At 39.3% G+C, this 20,617-nt stretch overlaps 1 protein-coding gene across 2 annotated transcripts in view; it reads right to left on the bottom strand.

Annotated features, from left to right (window-relative positions):
• The window catches only part of LOC117300076 (helicase-like transcription factor), a 41,531-nt gene that overhangs the window by 4,177 nt on the left and 16,737 nt on the right, over positions 1–20,617 (bottom strand). For both annotated transcript variants that reach the window (XM_033783756.1, XM_033783755.1), the window contains 19 exons: positions 17,386–17,511; positions 16,777–17,003; positions 15,678–15,844; positions 15,205–15,439; positions 14,312–14,386; positions 13,602–13,871; positions 12,415–12,680; positions 12,072–12,167; positions 11,849–11,934; positions 11,304–11,444; positions 10,127–10,356; positions 8,224–8,376; positions 7,272–7,404; positions 6,539–6,677; positions 5,132–5,311; positions 3,388–3,503; positions 2,443–2,525; positions 1,075–1,176; positions 128–250 (listed from right to left, as the gene is read on the bottom strand). In XM_033783756.1, coding sequence (XP_033639647.1) covers positions 128–250; positions 1,075–1,176; positions 2,443–2,525; positions 3,388–3,503; positions 5,132–5,311; positions 6,539–6,677; positions 7,272–7,404; positions 8,224–8,376; positions 10,127–10,356; positions 11,304–11,444; positions 11,849–11,934; positions 12,072–12,167; positions 12,415–12,680; positions 13,602–13,871; positions 14,312–14,386; positions 15,205–15,439; positions 15,678–15,844; positions 16,777–17,003; positions 17,386–17,476 — 2,913 coding nt within the window. In that variant the 5' untranslated portion in view covers positions 17,477–17,511. The remainder of the gene's footprint in view (positions 1–127; positions 251–1,074; positions 1,177–2,442; positions 2,526–3,387; positions 3,504–5,131; positions 5,312–6,538; positions 6,678–7,271; positions 7,405–8,223; positions 8,377–10,126; positions 10,357–11,303; positions 11,445–11,848; positions 11,935–12,071; positions 12,168–12,414; positions 12,681–13,601; positions 13,872–14,311; positions 14,387–15,204; positions 15,440–15,677; positions 15,845–16,776; positions 17,004–17,385; positions 17,512–20,617) is intronic.

Below are 20,617 nucleotides of genomic sequence, written 5' to 3'. Positions count from 1 at the left end.
ACATGAGTTTACCAACTCGATGCTATAATCACAAGCCTGGGACGCGGCCAGTGTAAATTTTGAGCCCTGAAGACGGAATATAATATCACAGAGGAAAGCAAAACAGAGAGGGTCTGATGTTGCTTACCTTAGCGCTAGAGTGCCAGTCAGCATCTATCGCCTCCTTCTGCTCCTGCTGGGCCTGTCTCGGCACGGCTACAAGGGTGTCCTTCTCGATGTTGCCGCGGCAAAGAGGGCATCTTGAAGCCATCTGATCATTCAAGTTAGTGTATAGTTTGAGTTATTATTAGTCAAATTAATTGTAATAATATTTGAACTTATAAAGCAACAAATTACCTAAGGCACTTCAAAACACTGGACACCAGTCTTCTCACTTGGTGTATCTCAATATACAGACATGTGCACAAAGTAACAAACCTGTGAAAATTTGAGCTCAATTGGTCATCAAAACTGCGAGATAATAATGGAAGAAAAACACCCTTGTCACACAAAGTTGTGTGCTTTCAGATTATGTGCAACGTACTAGCTTTAAGTTGGAGAACAGGTGAATTTTGACACTCTTTTTTACGGACAGAGCAGTCTGAGTGGGTTTTTTTATGGGGACAGGACGAAGGCAGCAGTGGAAATAGCTCTCTCACTGACTAGTTTGCGTGACTTGTTCACCACAAGGGAGATTGCATCATAGCTTCGAAGAAGAAGAAAAATTAGCTGCTGCAACCAAAAGGACCTATAGTAAAATGCCAGTCTTGTAGGTCTTGAAAAGGGTCTTGAGACTGGTTCAATTCAATACACATTTATTTCCACAAAACATTTCCACAATATTATAATAATACTAACAGGTATATATAAATGACAGAAAAAGAATAAGCCAGGTAGCTTGTAGCGGCTTGCCTTTAAATAACAAAATAGATGGTTTGCTGGTCTTTGGTCTCAAATGTGTTCATGGACTTGTGATTCGTCTAACGTTAGATTCGACCCAAGCAGAGTCTATCAAAAAGGCTACAGGAAAACACAACAGAACCTGTCAGGTGAGAATATTTACATAATTTTAGGTAAACAACATTCTGAACTTACCTCTTCGTTGTTGATGACATCACTGATGCATCGAGCACAGAAGACATGAGCACACGGTGTGATGACTGGACCTCGCAAAGACTCTAGACAAATGCAGCATTCCTAAGGAACAAAAAATTATTCATAAAATAAGGTAATTTCTGGGTAAATTTAGGGTATTTTTTTCTATTTCAAAGTTTCAAAGGCATACTAAGTATGGATGAATATATATCATGTATCACCTTGGCCTCTTAAAATCAGGCCAAAAATGAAAAATGACGACATAGCCAGAGAATTGTCAAAGTTCTGTGGTCATTAGATGACCACACTAATCACACCTTCAAGGCATGAAACTTTGCTGTTGCAATTAAGAGGAAATTGCCAGGGCCAAAGAGGAAATTGCCAGGGCCAGATTTCATAGAGCAGCTTTGGCAATAAAAGTAGCTAAGCGTAACAGAATTTTGCTAAACAGAATAAAGTTACCAAATAAACTACCATATCACAAGTACAAATTGTGACTGGTGTCCTGCTCCATTTCTGCTCTTTCTGCTTAGCAGAAAAATGTCAAGCAAGATTTTCACCTCAATGAAATTGGACCCTGGACTAGAACAAGTATTTCAATTATCTGTTGCAATGTAATTAAAGCAGAAACAAGTGTAAATTTGCTAAACAGATGACAAGCTGCAAGCATGATCTTTGGAAACCATCATCCCATTAGTGACAACAAACCTTCGCTGATATTCTGAAAATGATTACACAGATTCTACACAACGCTTCCGGTCTAAAGTTTTACATAATGTCCCCATGGAGGAAAGCGGGTTGTCAGCTTTTCAGCCGGACAACAGAATCTTGTTTCACAAACCTGGACATATCGCCCCCACCCTTGGGGGGGGGGGGGGGAGAGAGCAAATACAACCTTTCTGATCTAGAGTAGCAGCTAAATGTGCCTCGTCAAACCCTATAACGTCGTATGCTCGCTCTGTGATGACTTTAATTACCACCGAGGGAGGTAAAAGCTATTAGGGTAACGACTGTAGCTCAAGGACACTCTTGACGCTTTAATTCAAATATCGTATTTCGCTTTGTCAAAGTGACGGGAAAATTAAAATTTGTCGAGGGGGACTTCTCTGGGAATGGGAAAGGAATACAGCTCTGGATACAGATTTGTATTCAATTTGGGTTGTAAAAGGTATAATTGTTAAGCCAAAAGGGTAGAGTTTTTCTGAATGGTCAAGAGATTTTGCAAGGAAGATATGACAAGAAAAAGTCAAAGGTTTTACCCCATGGTAAAAAAGGGACCAGTGTTTCATTTGTCGTGGTTGAAGGAAAATTAAAATTTGTCCAGGGTGACTTTTTCTTCAAATTTTTTTTTGGGTTTTTGTGACTCACCTCATCTGCTCCTTGACTGAGGACGGCCAAGAGGGTTGTAATCAGCTTCTTCTTCAGGTCACTCTCTCCTCCGTTGTCTTCATCTATGAGGTAAGATGGTAAAGAGCTAGGTCAAAGGTCAAGAAGAAATTTATGGACGTGGATGAAGTAAAGGCAGCAAATTAAATCATGCACCATTATTTTAGTGGTTGATCATATGGCCAGATTGTTTAAAGGAACATGTTGCCTTGGATCGGTCAAGTTGGTCTTTGAAAAGCTTTTGAAACTGTTTGTTATGAAATGCAACTGTTAGAAAGATATTTTAAAGGTAGAATATAATGATCCACATAAGCTAACTCGAAATTGCACGGTTTTCCGTTTACGTCGCAAACTAACACGGTCGACCATTTTATGGAGTCAAACCCCACAAAATGGCCGACCGTGTTTCTTCGCGACATAAAAGGAAAACCGTGCAATTTTGAGGCATGTTTGTGGGGATCATTATATTCTACTTTTAAATTATCTATCCAACCATTCGCATTTCATACCAAGCGGTTTCAAACGCTTTTCAAAGACCAACTCGACCGATACAAGGCAACGTGTTCCTTTAATCGGTTTGGCAAATGGCAACCCACCCCGAAAAGATCACAATAGCACTCTCAAGAGACTCTTTCCCATTCTTTCAACTATGTCGCTGTGCTACCTGTATTTTTCGTATCACAACTATTTTTCTGAAAGGAGTTAAACCGACCTGTTGTCGGCGCACGAAAGAGCTAACTCAGGTATTTCGAAGCTTGTTGTAAGTGGGTTCATACAAATGTGCGCAGCCACAATCATGGGTACAATTTGTGCTACACAGACAACAAATGAACAACAGATAAGTGGCTGTGCTAAAACTACATTGCTGCCACAATAATTTTTACATTTTCTGAGATTGCAAAACGACAATGAAGTTATGAAATTTACCTTCTTTGAGTTTAGCAGCAGCAATGAGGGCAGGGTGGCAGGACAACTGACGCAGTCGTAGTAGGATGGCCAGGACGTCACCATAATGGGCCAACAATGCGCCTTTGTTGAAATACCTTCACAAAAATTAAGAAAACCAGACAGAAATAACTAGACTTTTGATACAACCAATAAATGACTGATTTTGAAACTAACAATGATGTAGTTTGACGGACGACCTCGCGTGGGCGACCTTTAGCATGTGGGACGAGGGTCCAGTATTGACCCAATTCACCTGAGGTCATCAACATAATAATCTTGGATGCGCCATTTTGGTTGGCAATGCCACTGTGCGTTATTCAGTAAAACAAAGGTCACATGGTCTATAGTTGGGCAGGTTATGAAAAGATGGGTTATGGTTCCTTCGTAGCCGCACCACCAACACACATAGGATAAAAACAGGAATGCCAACCAAATTTCCACGTGATTTTCAGGACAAGCAAACAACAGCTGAATACCAGTAAGAAGCAACAAGCAACAAACGGAGTTTGGTTGGTAATCCTGTTTTTATCAAGGATAAAGTTTCATGCTAAGCAAATTTGTGTGCTCAGAGATGCCAACATTGATTTTTAAAAAAGAGTAGCATCTCCCAAATGTTTAGGGCGAGCGCAGCTTGGGCTCCCTAAACCGATCTTTCTATTACTCTCTACAATGCTAATTAGCTCATTTTCAGGCATTGTTGTGAAATAACAATTACCTGTATGCATCAACAGAACAGCTACAAATGTTTATAGTGGCCAGTGAAAAAAAAATTGAAAAAACCCTGATTTCCCTCATCTTCTGACTATGTTTCAAAAATAAATGTGTCATAAAAAAAGGTGGCCTTACTTAAATGTAACATAAAAAAGGGTGGTCTTCCTTAAATGTTTTTGTTTTAATGATCAGAAACGCCACAACAAGCTATTGGGAGAGAGAGAAAAAAAAAATAAAAAATAAAAAAACGTGTCCGGATTTTGGGCAAAAAATACGTGTCCGTATTTTGGGCATTGTCTGGACATCGACGCTACAATTACTGGTAGGAAAACATGGAAACTGTCTAGCTTAGACCTCACAGGCCACTCAGTTGAAGGTATTTTTTTTCAGATGGTCTCCTTTTTTTGTCGCCATTATTTCGTACTTTTTTTGCCAAGCTTCGATGAAGTACATGTACAGCCAGCGTGGGCACAATAATAGTGGATACATGAGGAATGAGGTTACTGTGACACGTTAGCTCACACACAACCTCATTCCCCACGCACGTGTGCACTATTCCCCATCGTGTAATAGAGATCAATGGGTACGATCTTGCAGAAATGCACTAGCGTAAAAAATGCACACTCAGCCGGCCAGCCAGCGGGGGAGGGCACGCAACAATCATTATGTCGAGTACATTGTTCGAGTGAATTCGCCGCTATTATTCAACACTGCGTTCTAAAATTAAAAGTGTTTATTTCTTTTCTGTTACAATTGTTTTGATATTTTTCTTAATTTTTATTTCCACTTAATAGTTCATTAGTTGTTTGCATGTATTGTACGATGTAATAAAATTATATTGGGCGGCTTGTTTAGCGTGTTTTATTGAGTATTATCGTAGCGTCGTAGTCACGGCTCGAAATCGTATTTGCTACGCCCAAATCGTGTATGTTGGTATCTCTGTGTGCTTAGCTGCGCTATGAAATTGGGCCCAGTTCTCAACCAATAAATTCAATCGCAGTCCTAGACTAACTTTCCAATGGTTAGTCTTCCCTCCTTGGCCATGCTGTCATAAACTGCTCGCTCCTCTGCTGATAACTCCACGTGCTGAATGAAAACCTGCTTAGATGGAAGGTCAACCAGGAGTTCACCTTTGACCTTTTGGGTCTTGGTCCGCCGGAGGGCAATCTGGCCCATTAGATGGGAAATACGACTGAAATAAAGAGACAACAATAACTGAGCGATTAGGAAAGTTAAAACATTTTGTGAAAAAAGCATCAACTGACTCTCAGAGTTTTCTTGAACCCCCTAGTTGAATGTAAATTGTGCCGGTCATCTGGTTGATAAAACTTACCTAGTCTACTCTGCGGTAGTAGAATGTAGAGCAAGACAGTTCTCAAACAACATATTATACCTAGCAAGTAGAAGCACACACATTGTTTCCACAGAGATCCACCTGTCACATCACTTTTGCTGATAGAGCCTTCTCGGTATATGGACCCAAACTCTGGAATAAACTTCCCAATCACATCAGGGACACAACGTCTTTCAACACATTCAAGGCACTTCTGAAAGCCCACTTGTTTCAGGAGGCCTACCATCAATAACTTTTTATTTCTTCTGTGCCTCAGCGCCTTTGAGCAAACCTTTGATTTAGGCGCAATACAAATTACATTTGATTGATTGATTGATTGTTAAAACTTTAAATTGTTGACAAATACAGGAAGAGGAAAATTTCTCGATACTTGCATTTTTCATAAGAGCCACACATCCCTACAAAGAAGAAGTTTTTAGACCCCAAAATTTGAAGCGTCATGTATTCCAAGAACGAATTATTCTTCCTACATGTGGACATATTTGCTCCCGTTTTTTTTCAGTGATATTTCAAAACGAAAAGGGGCATTTGCCAAAGGAAACAAAAAACAAGTGAATTAAAATAAGAAAAAAATTGTATAGGGATGAGGAAACACCTTCGTAAATATTACTCAAACATTTTTTTTCAAGCAAGTGTACACTAGTGGTAATTGTCAAAGAGCAGTCTTCTCACTTGGTGTATCTCAACATATGCATAAAATAACAAACCTGTGAAAATTTGAGCTCGATCGGTCATCGGAGTTACGAGATAACTATGAAAGAAAAAACACCCTTGTCACACGAAGTTGTGTGCTTTCAGATGCTTGATTTCGAGACCTCAAGTTCTAAACTTGAGGTCTCAAAATCAAATTCAAGGAAAATTACTTCTTTCTCCAAAACTAGGTCACTTCAGAGGGAGCTGTTTCTCACAATGTTTTATACCATCAACCTCTCCCCAATACTCGTTTCCAAGTAAGGTTTTATGCCAATAATTATTTTGCGTAATTACCAATAGTGTCCACTGCCAATAACCCTACCCTTTCACAATAAATATTCTGGATATTTTTACAAGAACTTGCTGACTTACTCAATGGCTGTTTTATCACCCTGGTTGATGGGCCTGACGATGGTACGCTGCCACCAGGCGCGATTAGACTTGAAGGGCTCTAGTCCTAGGAAGGCCATTAGCGCCCACAGGTCCTTAATGCTGTTTTGGATGGGTGTACCTGAAAACATAACCAGATATCAATGGTTGACTTTATTGCGTTGATATGAAATCCATGAATCTGAAGAAAAAAATATAGCTCTACAATACATTGAAGGAACATACTGAATGTTTGTGTCACATCTATGAGCACTACATGTATATAGGAAGCCACTACTATTATAACAAAGTTGTTCAAAATATTCGTTGTTCCGGTCAAATCACGGGTATCAACCATGAAAGGCTCTGGACAATATATCAATAACTTTATTACACTACTTTAATAAATAGGGACAAATCACACCAGGCACAAATATACTGAAATTATCACTTATTTTATCCATAAGTTTTCATTTTTCCTTGATAACATAACAAAGTTTTAAAGTTTGTTTTTAACCCTTACACCAATATGTAGTACTTTCACGAGTTCTGTGAAAAAAAATCCACCGACAAATCACTGGGGTGGCATTCAATACCACAAAATCGGCTTTGCTTGAGCAGATGTCATACCACTAGGCCGCCGAGCTAGAGGTAGCAGTATAAAGTAAAGCAACGACTCAAAATAAATCAGGGACTCAAATCTAAGGGGAATTAAAATTCATTTCTCATCGCTTACCTGTCAAAACCCACTTGCGTTCCGCCTTCAACTCCAAGACAGCTTTTGTCTGAAGGGCGCTGGGATTACGGATTGTATGTCCCTCATCCAGAACCACTCTCAACCAGTCCACCGTATGTAATGGACTGTTGTCCTTTCAAATAAAGAAAACGAGTTACAGTTTCAAACAACTTTGTGAAATTTGTTTAATTTAACTTCTTCTTCTTTAGTCCATTAGGGCGTCAGCCGTCCCGTGGTGATCCGAGAAGTGAATTCCTTCCACGCGTCCCTGTCCAGTGCGGTCTTCCTCAGGCCATACAGTCTCCCCCCATTAAGTGCACGAATGTTATCTGTCCACCTCGCCTTTGGCCTTCCTCTGCTGGCGCGACCAGCAACACGTCCGTCCATACATTGCTTCTCAGTAACAGTATCCAATAATAAACCACAAGGGAAACTGACTGGGTAGATTTTTAAATGATTTGGGAGTTGAACAAAGAAAACTTTACCACAACGAGATTTGAACGTGCTGGATGTTGACACTATTATTTCAAGTGATTATCATTTTGTTTTTGTTAAAGAGAACTCCAAAGTTTGTCATTTCATACAGGAGGAAGTGCGGTAGATGTTGCCTACTTTTCCCCGAGAACAGGACTTGACCCAGTGTCAGCCAACTGAGCTAGCTATCTAGCCCTTATATTGGCGGTTCCTCCATTTTGTCAATATTTTGTAGTTTATTGCCAGCCAGGGCCCAATGTTCATAAAGCTGCTAAGCAGTGTAAAGTATTTAGCAATACTGCTTGACAAATTTTTTTGCTAAGCAAAAATTGAGTGGAGCACCAGTCACAACAATGTAAACTTTAACTGTTTCTGTTAAGCAATACTTATCTGTGCTTAGCAAGTTTTTGTGCTTACAGGCTTTATGAAACTGGGCCCTGATTATAGATACAACACCTGGAATTAAGAAAATGCTTACTTCCTTGGCCTTAAACTCAGCTGCTAAGGTGTTATAAGTGGTCAAGATGACGTCTTGGCCTAAGAGTTTGCCATGGCTCTTGACTCTGTCTGAACCGTAGTGAGTGTACAGATTAAGATCAACGTCTGGCCTGACGTGCTCCTCAAACTGGTTCTAGAAGGATGAATAATGTTTAGATGGCGTTAAAAGATAGCGTTAATTACTTGAGTTTAGATGGCGTTAAAAGATAGCGTTAATTACTTGAGTTTAGATGGCGTTAAAAGATAGCGTTAATTACTTGAGTTTAGATGGCATTAAAAGATAGCGTTAATTACTTGAGTTTAGATGGCGTTAAAAGATAGCGTTAACTACTTGTGTTTAGATGGCGTTAAAAGATAGCGTTAATTACTTGAGTTTAGATGGCGTTAAAAGATAGCGTTAATTACTTGAGTTTAGATGGCGTTAAAAGATAGCGTTAATTACTTGAGTTTAGATGGCGTTAAAAGATAGCGTTAATTACTTGAGTTTAGATGGCGTTAAAAGATAGCGTTAATTACTTGAGTTTAGATGGCGTTAAAAGATAGCGTTAATTACTTGAGTTTCATTTTATTTCCTTTATTTATTCTGGTTGTAAAGCCGAGGACTCTCAGAAAATGGAACGAGATCATTTCCTTTTTAAAATATTTTGCAGGGTATTTACATGTAGATGTTATCAGGAAATAAAGTACCAAGTACTATAGTGGCCAAGAACCCAATAAGCCGTTTTGAGGTATGGCGGACACAATGCTACAACACTGTAAAGTTGTGGTAAATCTGTGAGTATTGACCATAGAAATAGAACGTATGTTATTCAGTGAAGTGCGCATTTTAGGCGATGCGGCGTTTACACGTAAACCTAATGACCACCAACATGGCGAGCGTGGCATCAGTTGCGGCATGTGACGCGCGCATATCACGCCCGCCATACTTCAAAAAGGCTTATGGAGAAAAGACAAAGAATGAAGTTTCCATTTTAGAAGTGGGAAGAAAACCCCAGAGATTTATGCCAGGGCTACTCACCACATCAGGTAGGAATGAAAATCAAATCCATAAAGTGCACCCGGGCCGGCAGGATTTGAACCGAGTGGTGTCAAACTTGTGTGAATGGTGTCAACAATTTGTGAGTGGTGACAACATTTTCTTAATTAAAGACTCACTTTTCCTGTGAGGCTTTAACTCTGTATACTTCTATAGTTTTTTTTTTTTTAACGGCTTATATAGGCTGAGGGAGTCAGTTTTTATGATCTTTCTTATGGAGCATTTGTATGGACTTTTTTGTCTATTTTTTTATGTAACTGTTGTTGTTTGCTGCAATTTGTTTATGAAATTTTTGTTTAATTTGCGCCTTCGAAAATCCCCAGATCAAGATGGTGCACAAGAAATGTAAAAAATTATTTTAAAAAACTGTAAGTGGTTTTCAGAACTTTTTGAGTGGTGTCAAAACTCGTCCGTGCAGTTTCTTCTTTTTGGAGATCATTAAAGGAACACGTTTCCTTGGATCGGACGAGTTGGTCTTTGAAAAGCGTTTATAACTGTTTGTTATAAAATGCATGTGATTAGAAAGATGTTTAAAAAGTAGAATACAATGATCCACACAAATTTGTCTCAAAATTGCGTGGTTTTCCTTTTACTGTGTGAACTAACACGGTCGGCCATTTATGGGAGTCAAAAATGGCCGACCGTGTTTAGTCGACGAGGTAAAAGGAAAACTGTGCAATTTCGAGGCATGTTTGTGTGGATCATTGTATTCTACTTTTACAACATCTTTCTACCCATATGCATTTTATAACAAATGGTACAAATGCTTTTCAAATACCAACTCGACCGATCCAAGGCAACGTGTTCCTTTAAAGTTTCCTTATGTCTTTTGTCTTATGTGACTTACCAACCAATTACTAAGAACAGACAGTGGACAGATGATGAGGGTTGGCCTGGGTCCCTTTGATGAGGTTCCAGCCCCTAGACCCAGGGTCTTGGGACCTTTCTGAGATGATTTCACTGGGAGGACTATTGCAGCACTTTTGGTAGACGAAGTAGAGGGCATCATGGTAGGTGATGGTTTTGGCAATAGATTTACGGTTGACAACTGTGGTAGATTTGGGAGTTGTAGAATATCTGGAAAAAGAAAGCATGTCTCATTTCATTTAAATATATGATTAAATGGGATTTTTTTTTTAAGCTTTGCATGGTTGGAAAAGAGAGGTTTGTGAATATCTCTTTTGAGTAGTGTTAAAAGCATACTGACGAAAACATTGAGTCTTTAAAGACAGTGAACACTATTGGTTATTGTCAAAGACTGACCTTCACAGTTGGTGTATCTCAACATATGCATAAAATAACAAACCTATGCAAATTTTAGCTCAATTGGTCATCGAACTTGCGAGATAATAATTCTAAACTTGAGGTCTAGAAATCAAATTCGTGGAAAATTACTCATTTCTCGAAACCTACGTCACTTCAGAGTGAGCTGTTTTTCACAATGTTTTATACTATCAACCTCTCCCCTTTCACTCGTAATCAAGAAAGGTTTTATGATGATAATTATTTTGAGTAATTACCAATAGTGTCCACTGCCTTTAATGGGATTTTCTTTTAAAGCTTTGCATGGTGGAAGTGTAACTAAGAGAGGTTTGTGATTATCTCTTTTGAGTAGTGTCAAAGCATACTGACCAAAACATTGAGTCATTAACCACCGGTTCTTTTCAAAACCAACACTACTCAAAACAGATGTTCACATCGTGTTATACCATGAACCGCTCTTAGGTAAACATTTGATCAAAACACTTGAAATGTTCTCAGGATTTTGAATAGATGACATTGCGGACACCTAATCCCAACACCATGTCAGACCTTGAACTAACTCACGACACCCACAACAGTTGTTCAATGGCACCCTGAGCTTTTGCTGTAGTGCCTGTAGTTAAAAAGTCCAATAGAAATTAAAATTTTCCCTCAGAGAAGTGCCCCTAGCCAGAGGGAATGTTGAGCCATTTCAAGAGTGAGGCTCAAGGCCTGCTATGTCACAGAGTTCCTTAATGGTTAAAATTGTATCCAAACCTCACCTGGCAGGTCATCTCCACTGGCTTTAGCACGACCCTTCTTCTTAGGCTGGGCCTTCTTGACCTTCTTGGGCTGCTCCTCAACTGCGATTGGTTTAAGAGGCGGAGCGGAGTCTGCGATCGCTTCCTGTGATTTACTCTTAGCTGTGAGGTCAAAGTGAAGCAAATAATCATACACTGTGCATTTTAAACTCTAACCTTTAGATGGCTGGGAAAGTGGTTGCTGGTAAAAAAAAAAAAAAAAGTCTGAAAGAGGGCTCCCGCCAGGTTTCCTGACTGGGAAAAACTTGCAGGATTTATAAATTCAATAACATTTTCACTATACAAAGATTGATTTCATCAGTGGATGAAAATGTATTGGAAATAGTAAAGTGAAAATGGAATGTCATTCTCTTATTGTATACCGAGGAATTATAATGTTCCTTCTGAAAATAATAGCAGCTAAGTTTTCTTCAACTTGACTACACAGAAACGTCTGAGCCCCGAGAGAAGTCTGAAGTTTCTCATCCCTGCATATCTTATCAAAAAATGGAAATTTGTTTCGATACCTTTTTTCTTTGGCACTTCCTCCTCATACTCCCCCTCAGGGTCAGAGCCATCGCTGAAAACATACCGCGCTGGTTTCTTGGAGGATCTACGAGGGGAAATTAACAAAACTTGCTTAACAATTCTGACTCTGCAGGAATACACCAACTTAAAAAAAAAACAGATGGTGGCCATTACAGCGGGGAGGTGTGTTATTGAAACTTTTGAAGCTAGCTCAGGTATTACCTTTGTGGTCGACCGCTTGCGGAGACGACCTCTACCACTGGCTTTGGTGGTGGTTCAACCAAATGTTCCTTTATGTCATCATCATCATCTGGAATTCTACCGCAGACAGAGAATCAAGAAACTCAAGATACGCATCTACTCAAAGCAATATTCATGCAAATAAATCAAAACACGCACTGAAAGGGGCACAAGAACAGGGACATCGGAGACCATGGCCTCCGTGGCCTGCGTGTGATTCAAGACCTGTGGTAAGATTTTGTTTCTTGGACTCTGGTTTTAACCCAAAATTGCAGATCATGTGAATTTTTGAAGAAAACAAAAAACTTCCCAAGTTTAACCTTACATCACAATTTCATTATCTGGGAGACTCTCAACGATAACCACATCTTCAGAGTCAACCGAAGGTAGCGGAACCACCTCCTCCAAGATCACTCCTGCCTCCCCTGTCCCTCCTTGCAATGTCTCCACCACAGGTTCTTGTACAATTTCCACTTGTGGTATGACAGCTGGGGTGACAGGGATGCAGTCTGGTTCTTCTTTACCAGGCGGGGGCTGAGTGTCGGTGTTTTTGACCTCTCCATCCGAGTCTGAATCGATGATTATAGGATCCTGTGAACGAAGAGAGAATAAAATCATCAAATATCTATTGATACTACACAAACACGGTTGTATGTTTTTGAAACATGGATGCTGGACCATCGCCAGGCCAAAAACATAACATTGAAGAAGAACACTTCTGAAGGCCAAGGGCAACGGAGGCCATGGTCTGTGTGTAATTCCCGGCCTGCATGACTTTGGAATGCTCTTTCAGGAGAATGAAGACGAATCAGAGCTACCTGATCGAAACGGTGAGTTGCAAAACACCAGCCCTTTCATAGCCAACAATACTCAAAAGAGATTTACACATGGTGCTAGCTACCACAAACCTCACCTGATTATACTCCCACCATGCAAAGTTTCAAATCAAACTTATTAAATAATATTATGTACATAATACCCAGCAGTGTCAGAGACTTGCAAAAGGATCACACAACCATCCTAACAATATACAAATATTGACTGCTTCGAGTGCCATGGTTAAAACTATGAATCCCGAGGTGATCCCCGCAGCGTTCTATTTTCCCGAGGTGAAGCCGATCACCAAGCGAGTCATAGTTTTAACCATTGCACGAGTAAAAGCAGTCAATATTTGTTTTATAACACACCAAACATTTCTAAATATTGTACTACTATTATTAAGTTACAGACCTGAATGCTACAATCCACGGACGACGCGAATACAAAAACTGTTACTGTGCTGCATGTAGTGTCGTGCAATCCAAAATGGTTACAGACTATTAATTTATCATCCTCGTACAAGCAACGGACGTCTGGGTACTGCACGCCGTGTGCTAGTCTTCGGACTAGCGCACGGCAAACCGACGCACTATCACACGGCCGTCGTCTAGCAAAACTAAGACATGTCATGTGACGCGCTCTAAACCAATGAGCAGGCAGAAAACTTGTAAGGGGTGTTATAATCTGTCTTACTTGGCAAGGCACAGCAAGTGGTTTCCCCTCATGGAAGTTGGTCAGAATCAGTGAGATCATCTCAAGGGTCTTTCCCAGTCCCATCTCGTCGGCAAGGATGCCACCCCGCACCGTCGGCGGTCTAGTGGTGCTGCTGTAGTTGGTGACCGTGTTCAGGAAGTTACCGTTCCCCTGCTGCACCCAGAACGGTGGGAGGCTGTTGGTATTCTCACGAGAGCACATCCAGTTGAGCGCTTGCTTCTGGTGGGGGTACAGGGTGCTGCTTATCGCCTGTTCACGGGGATGAAAATAATCGGACCATGATTTAAAAAAAAAAAACAGAGAGGAGGTTACATTAACCGATTAAAGACCATTGCTAATCTTGTTGTTTTTTTTTGCACCAAATTTTTAAAGAAAAATGTCAGGAAAATAAATAAGAAACAGAAATACACCATTTTCTTTTAGAGTTGTAGATTCTAAGTTTAGGCAAACTTGGGAGAAATTGGGATGTCAATTCAGTCCAATTCAACTGAAGCTTTTTATTTTCCATCTGAAATCAGACAGTAATGCAACAATGGTGTTTTTTTCCTTTAATTATTCTCTTGCAAATTTGATGACCAATTAGGCCCAAATTTTTTTGTATAATATGTTGGGATACACCAAGTGAGAATACTGGTCTTTGACAATTAGCAAAGGTGTCCAGTGTCTTTAACGATGAGCCCTACATATACCTCTGCTGGCTCCATGGGGGTTGTCTTTTCAGCTTGTTTCAAACCTTCAAAGAGCTTGTCCAGTTCATTGTGCATCTGAAAGTAAAAGTTCAAAACATTTTTGAGCACGATCACAAAAAACATGACATTGAAGTTTTTATATGAAAAGATTTCTTTAAAATAATAACCCGTTTTTATATAGCCCTTTCTACAGATGTCTCAAAGTGCTTATCATTACTTATTTCAGAAATTTTTTTGAATTTTGAGACCCATGTATATCTGTAACATCTTTTAGGAGTTTAAAGGTGATGCAGCGCATTCAGCTGACACAGCCACAAACACCAGAGGAACCCCTTCTCTTTGCGATAAGTGTCACTGGGTGCTTTAACGTGCATTACACCATTCCCAGGCCTTACAGCTTTAACTCCCAGTACAAGCATCAACTATCAAGTGTCGTGCTTAAGGATGCAAGAGACTTGAGCCCACACTCCGTTGATCAAAGACAAAATTTCATAAAGCTTTTTAGCAGAAAACTTGAGTGTGGCACCAGTCACAAACAATGGAAACTTAATTCTGGATGGATACCAGTTTATGTTAAGCAAATCTTTTCAGTGCTTAGCAATTTGTTGCGCTTACAGGCTTTTATGAATTTGGGCCAAGAGCTTGAGTCCAGGGCCCAATTTCATAAAGCCTGTTAGCACAAGAACTTCTCGCTTAGCACAGTAAAGAATTGCCTGACAGAAACAGGTTACCAGCCAAAATTACATGAAGTTAACAATGTTGTGACTGGTGACCTGCTCAATTGTTGCTCAGCACAGCAAAGAAATTTGTCAAGCAGCATTTTCTGCCAACAGCTTTATGAAACTGGGCCCAGTGCACTTGACCGCTCAGCCACTACACACCACTTCACTTACCTCTGCTTTTGTAAGCTGAACAGGAGCAGCCGCAGAAGCCCTTGGTTTGTAGACCTTGACCGGCCCTGATTTAGCGATGCCCCCGCCCCATCCTTCTGATAGCCCACGAGGGGGTTCGAACCTCACCCCACGATACCTGAGCCTTTCCACGACACTCTGTTTCTGGTCAGCTTTTCCCCAGACTGATATATCCACCGGGATACGGTAGCTGTTGTTCTTGCCGAATGGAACCACCCTGTCAAAGTAAAACCAGAGAATATTGTCAGGCAAAACTGTCTGTACAGTGTTTTAAATTTTTAATGTAAAACGCTATATTGAGCATAAATTATTATTATGTCACAAGTACCATGGGAATGGTATCCTGCTCATTTCTGCTTCAAGCAGACAATTGTCAAAGTGATATTCTCTGCTTAAACAGCTCTATGAAATTTGGGCGAGGGTTGGAACCAGAGTAAAGCGCCTTCTAATCTTACCCGTCAATACGAACAAGTTTCCCGTCAACTAACGGCGATAAAGCAGCCGCCATTTCTCTCTTAATATGGCCCACCTGATGGCCCCAGATGTTCTCTACTTTGATGGCTTGACTGTCGTACTGGTTGTTAGGCTCTCTTACCAAAGCAACCATCTCATTATTATTCACCTGTAACAGCAAGAACATTATGTTAAAGGCACTGTACACATTAGGTAATTAGTCATATATATTAGCATAAAAACCTACTTGGTATTGAGCGACGGAGGGTGTTGATAGTATAAAACACTGTGAGAAACGGCTCCCTCTTAAGTAATGTGGTTTTTGAAAAAGAGGTAATTTCTAATCAAAATAACAAAAGACTTCTGGCCCGGAACCTTTTATTCCTATCTGAAAGCACACTTGTTTCTACAAAAAGGGTGTTTTTCTTTCATCATTTTCTTGCAACTTCAACTACTGATTGAGCCCAAATTTTCACAGGCTTGTTATTGTATGCATATGTTGGGATACACCAAGTGAGAATACTGGTCTTTGACAATTACCAAACATGTTCAGTGCCTTTAATCACAGGATTGTTTTTTCCAAGTTTTTGTTTGAGCAAGGAAATATTTACCAGGGTGGGATTTGAACCTGCAACCTCCAGATCAACTAGCCCAATTTCGTACAGCCTGTAAGCACAAAAATTTGCTAAGCACAGAATTAGCTTGCCTAGCAGAAACTGGCAGCCATTTGCATTACGTTTACATTTTGCAACCGGTACCCCGCTGTTTTTTTTGCTGAGCAGTATTTTCCGATTAGCAGCATTATGAAAATGTGCCCAGGCAACTATACATGCTACTTCTTTTAACTGCACAAATTTTGTCAGTCAACTAGTTTTTCGGCCTTCCTCTTCTCTCGACAACAGCTCTGGATAGGGAGACTTGGAGGGAGTTTGTCTCTCGAACAAGGGGACGGCAGACACCCTAATGGACTTCAGAGACAGTGTATCTGCCGACATTTGAGCATATCGGTACGCAGTTTCAGCGTTACAGGCCGATACACTAGCTGCAGGAGGACTGCAGCTGGTTTGTGTTCTCTTAGGATTTGAATGACTCAGGCCCTACCATTCCCTTGTAGTATTGCACACCAACTACGGCTCCTCGTATCAGTCCAAACAACGTCTCATCCTCCGTGTCGTCACTATCAAGAATGCCGTCACCGCTGGCATTCTGACGACTCACAGCCGCCATGGTCCTGTCCAGCATGCTGATCAGGTCAGTGTCATCGAGGTCATCCTGGGGCCAGGGGTCGCGACCCAAGGTTTCATATCCATAGCGCGACTTCTTCTTTCCTGCTTTGTAAAAATAAGGTGTGATAGGCTCAAAAAGCGTGTAGCCCTTTTGCTTTGCGAACTAACACGGTCGGCCATTTATGGGAGTACAAAATTTGACTCCCATAAATGGCCGACCGTGTTAGTCGACGAGCATGACGAGGTAAAAGGAAAACCACGCATTTTCGAGGCACATTTGTGTGGATCATTGTATCCTACTTTTTCAACATCTTTCCAACCATATTCATTTTATAACAAATGGTTACAAACGCTTTTCAAAGACCAACCCGACCGGTCCAGCATGGAGCAATAAACTAGTTTATTGCTCCATGGTCCAAGGCAACGTGTTCCTTTAAAAGAAATTTTCACCAAAAGGGGAAAATAAAATAATGAAAAACAATACCTCTGCTTTTTGCACCTCTTCTGCTTCCTGACCCACGTTGTCTGTAATTCTTATTATTCCATCCCGAAGCCCAAGGGTTGTAACGATTCATTCTTCAACGTTCTTCAACGACTGCCTCGGACAAATCTAGTAGAAGAAGAAAAAAAACGAATGTGTTAATATAAGGCCTGTTTTAGTGTTAGTTCCGATTCACAATGGTCCCTTTTTTTATATTTTATAACAAAGAGAGATGTTTTTCAAACTAGCCAGTTCATAATTATGTGTTCCAGCATGGAGGAAGAAAATATACCACTGTGGAGAGAGTACTGCTGTAGCTAAGGCCATGGAGGAACATGCTCAGGCCAAGTAAAAAAAAACACCCGTTGATCGTCCAGGTTTTTCCAAAAAGAGGAGGTTGAGGGCCCTTTTATTTTTTAGTTCAATAATAATAAAAAAGATGCGGCCTCAAAAAAAGGATGAGGGAGCAGACAAACAAATGTTTTTTTTTTTTATTTGGCCTAATGTCAAGTGACAGATGTAGAAAGACCCAGTGTTGATGTTAGATTTAATTGCCCTTCCACTGTCAACACATCCCCTTAAGCTCTTCTAGCACCCACTTGTTAGTTAATATCTTAGGAATCCTTTGTAAATAAACAAAGCACTCCTTGGTAGTGTGGTTGAGTCACACTGTAATTTACTTTAGATAGCAGCCTGGCAGTTTTTTACATTGTGTATTTCTCCATAGAGCTGCTCCCATGATCAAAAGCTTTCATTTTATGTAGATTATAGGTACTTGATTTTAAGTTTTACCATGGTAATTATGTACCTCCTGCTAATGCTATGGGCTCAGTTTTGAAGGCATTTTTATTTTAAATAAATCTGCAACTTTTCGTTGGCACTGTTTCTTTTTTGATAATTGCTTATAGTTTGCAAATGTTTTTGTTTACTTGAGGTTTAGACTTTTTGGTAACCATAAAAAAAATTATATATGAGCTATAACCTAAATAATATTCAAAAGTTTTTGTTATCATTGTTTTCAAATCACTGACTTTGCTTTTGATTATTGATTTATAATAATTAATTAATTTATTATTTTATGAATCATTGTGTTTAGTTAATTATAGTTTGTTCAACTGGTACATTTTTAAAGGCAGTGGACACTATTGGTAATTACTCAAAAAAATTATTAGCGTAAAACGTTTCTTGGTGACGAGTGATGGGGAGAGGTTGATGGTATAAAACACTGTGAGAAACGGCTCCCTCTGAAGTGGAGTAGTTTTCGAGAAAGAAGTAATTTTCCACAAACTTGGTTTCGAGACCTCAGAATTAGATGAGGTCTCGAAATCAACTTGCATCTGAAAGCACACAACTTCAAGTGACAAGGTTGTTTTTTCTTTCATTATTATCTCGCAACTTCGACGACCAATTGAGCTCAAATTTTCACAGGTTTGTTATTTTATGTATGTTGAGATACAGCAAGTGAGAAGACTGGTCTTTGACAATTACCAATAGTGTCCACTGCCTTTAAGGGTTTCATCAGAACACAAGTGTTTGATTTCAACCTGACCAATGTAATAAACATAATAATAAAACTAATTAATTAAATAAAATAAAATTAATTGAACTTTCACAGGCAGCTGTTTTTAGCAAACATTGATTGTAGGGGCCTACATGTTTTGTCTTTTTTGTTTTGTTTTATAGACATTTTGTCACATAATCAGCATCTTGCCATCTTGCAGTTGACCCTCTACTCTACCATGTCTTCAAGTGTCTTCTTAAATTAAATAGGGGGCCTACATCATTAACAATTAAAAAATTATTAATAATAAAAAATTAATAATAACAAATAACACTTTATATATTATTATAATATTGACGCATTTAATAATTTATGGTATAAAGTATGATCAGCAGTAAATTTTGCAACAAAGCCTAACTTCTCATCTCAATGATTTTCTCGACAGTTTCCTGACATTTTCCTAAAATATAAATGATACAAATATGGTAGGAGGTCCTGTTTTCGAGGTGTCCCTAAAATCGTGGCAAATCTTTTACCTCTCTGTGCGCGATGTAAACAGTCCCTAGATAAAAATTGTGTGGTTTTATTTGCTAAGCAAAGAGTTTCCTCTCCCTTGACCAAAACTTAGAAACATGTAAGGCTCCACTGGATATTTGCACTTGTAAATTCAAAAAGTTTGGTATTTTAGGCATTTCTACAAGGTACAAAAATATGTCATAATGTTGAGGCCATTATAAAAATATTTGCCCACCGAAAAAGTTTCATCAAACACTATTTCAATTCACAATTCATGATGATCAAATCATGTGACTGAATATTTTGCTGAGCATTCTGGAAAAAAAATACAGCTAGGCTTAAAGAAGCCATGTGCCTTATATCGTTTCCTAATATTTTTTGAGATTTTTTTTAACCCTCCGATCAGTATTATTATTTATATTAAAATTTAAACGATCAGCTTGTTGATTCAATTATCACTGTTTATTTATATGCTTTATTACAAATTTTAAGGGAAAAAAGGGGGAAAAAATAAATAAAAATCAGATTTGAAAGCCAATGATTATTCACACTTTTTATTAAATTATTTATTTTTGTTATTTTTTGCAAGTTACCATGGTAATTTTAAAATTTCATAAACAAATATTTTGAATAAATTGAAGACAACTGCTGGCTATAGAGTCATACACAGAGTCTCAATGTTTCTTCCATGTATGGCTTCACCGGGAAACCATGCTTTCTTGTTTGCCGTGAAAACAGGAAAAACTCAAAACAAATGGGGTCAGTTGAAGTCATCGAAGATCGGTGTGTAGTGTGAACATTTCAATGTCCATCAAGTTTTAATATATGTTTACATACTTCATATTAACAAATGAAGATAATTAGGGCATCGGTTGATATATGGCATCATTATTTGTTTCCCAATTCAAAGAAAAAGGCATAATAGCGTGAAAACTGGTAAGGGGAGGATACATCAATGATACAGTTTACAGGCATGATTGACAAGACAATCCCTTACAAAAAAGTCCTATAGGAATCCTATAGGATCCTATAAAAGTGTTGACAACCCGTCCCCGCCCAAGACAGGTCGAAAGAAGAAGGTCAAGAAGAAAGAGTTTGGTAAAATGTAACAAAAATGGAGGGCAAGTAACACCCACGTCCCTGCTCTGACACCAGCAACCATGAAGAAACTAACATTAGTTTGGCTTTCCTCAACGTATGAATGTCACGCAGCGCGGT

Source organism: Asterias rubens, chromosome 15, assembly GCF_902459465.1.
Source record: "Asterias rubens chromosome 15, eAstRub1.3, whole genome shotgun sequence".
NCBI classification, from domain to species: Eukaryota; Metazoa; Echinodermata; class Asteroidea; order Forcipulatida; family Asteriidae; genus Asterias; species Asterias rubens.
This window is presented reverse-complemented; position numbering and strand designations above follow the sequence as displayed.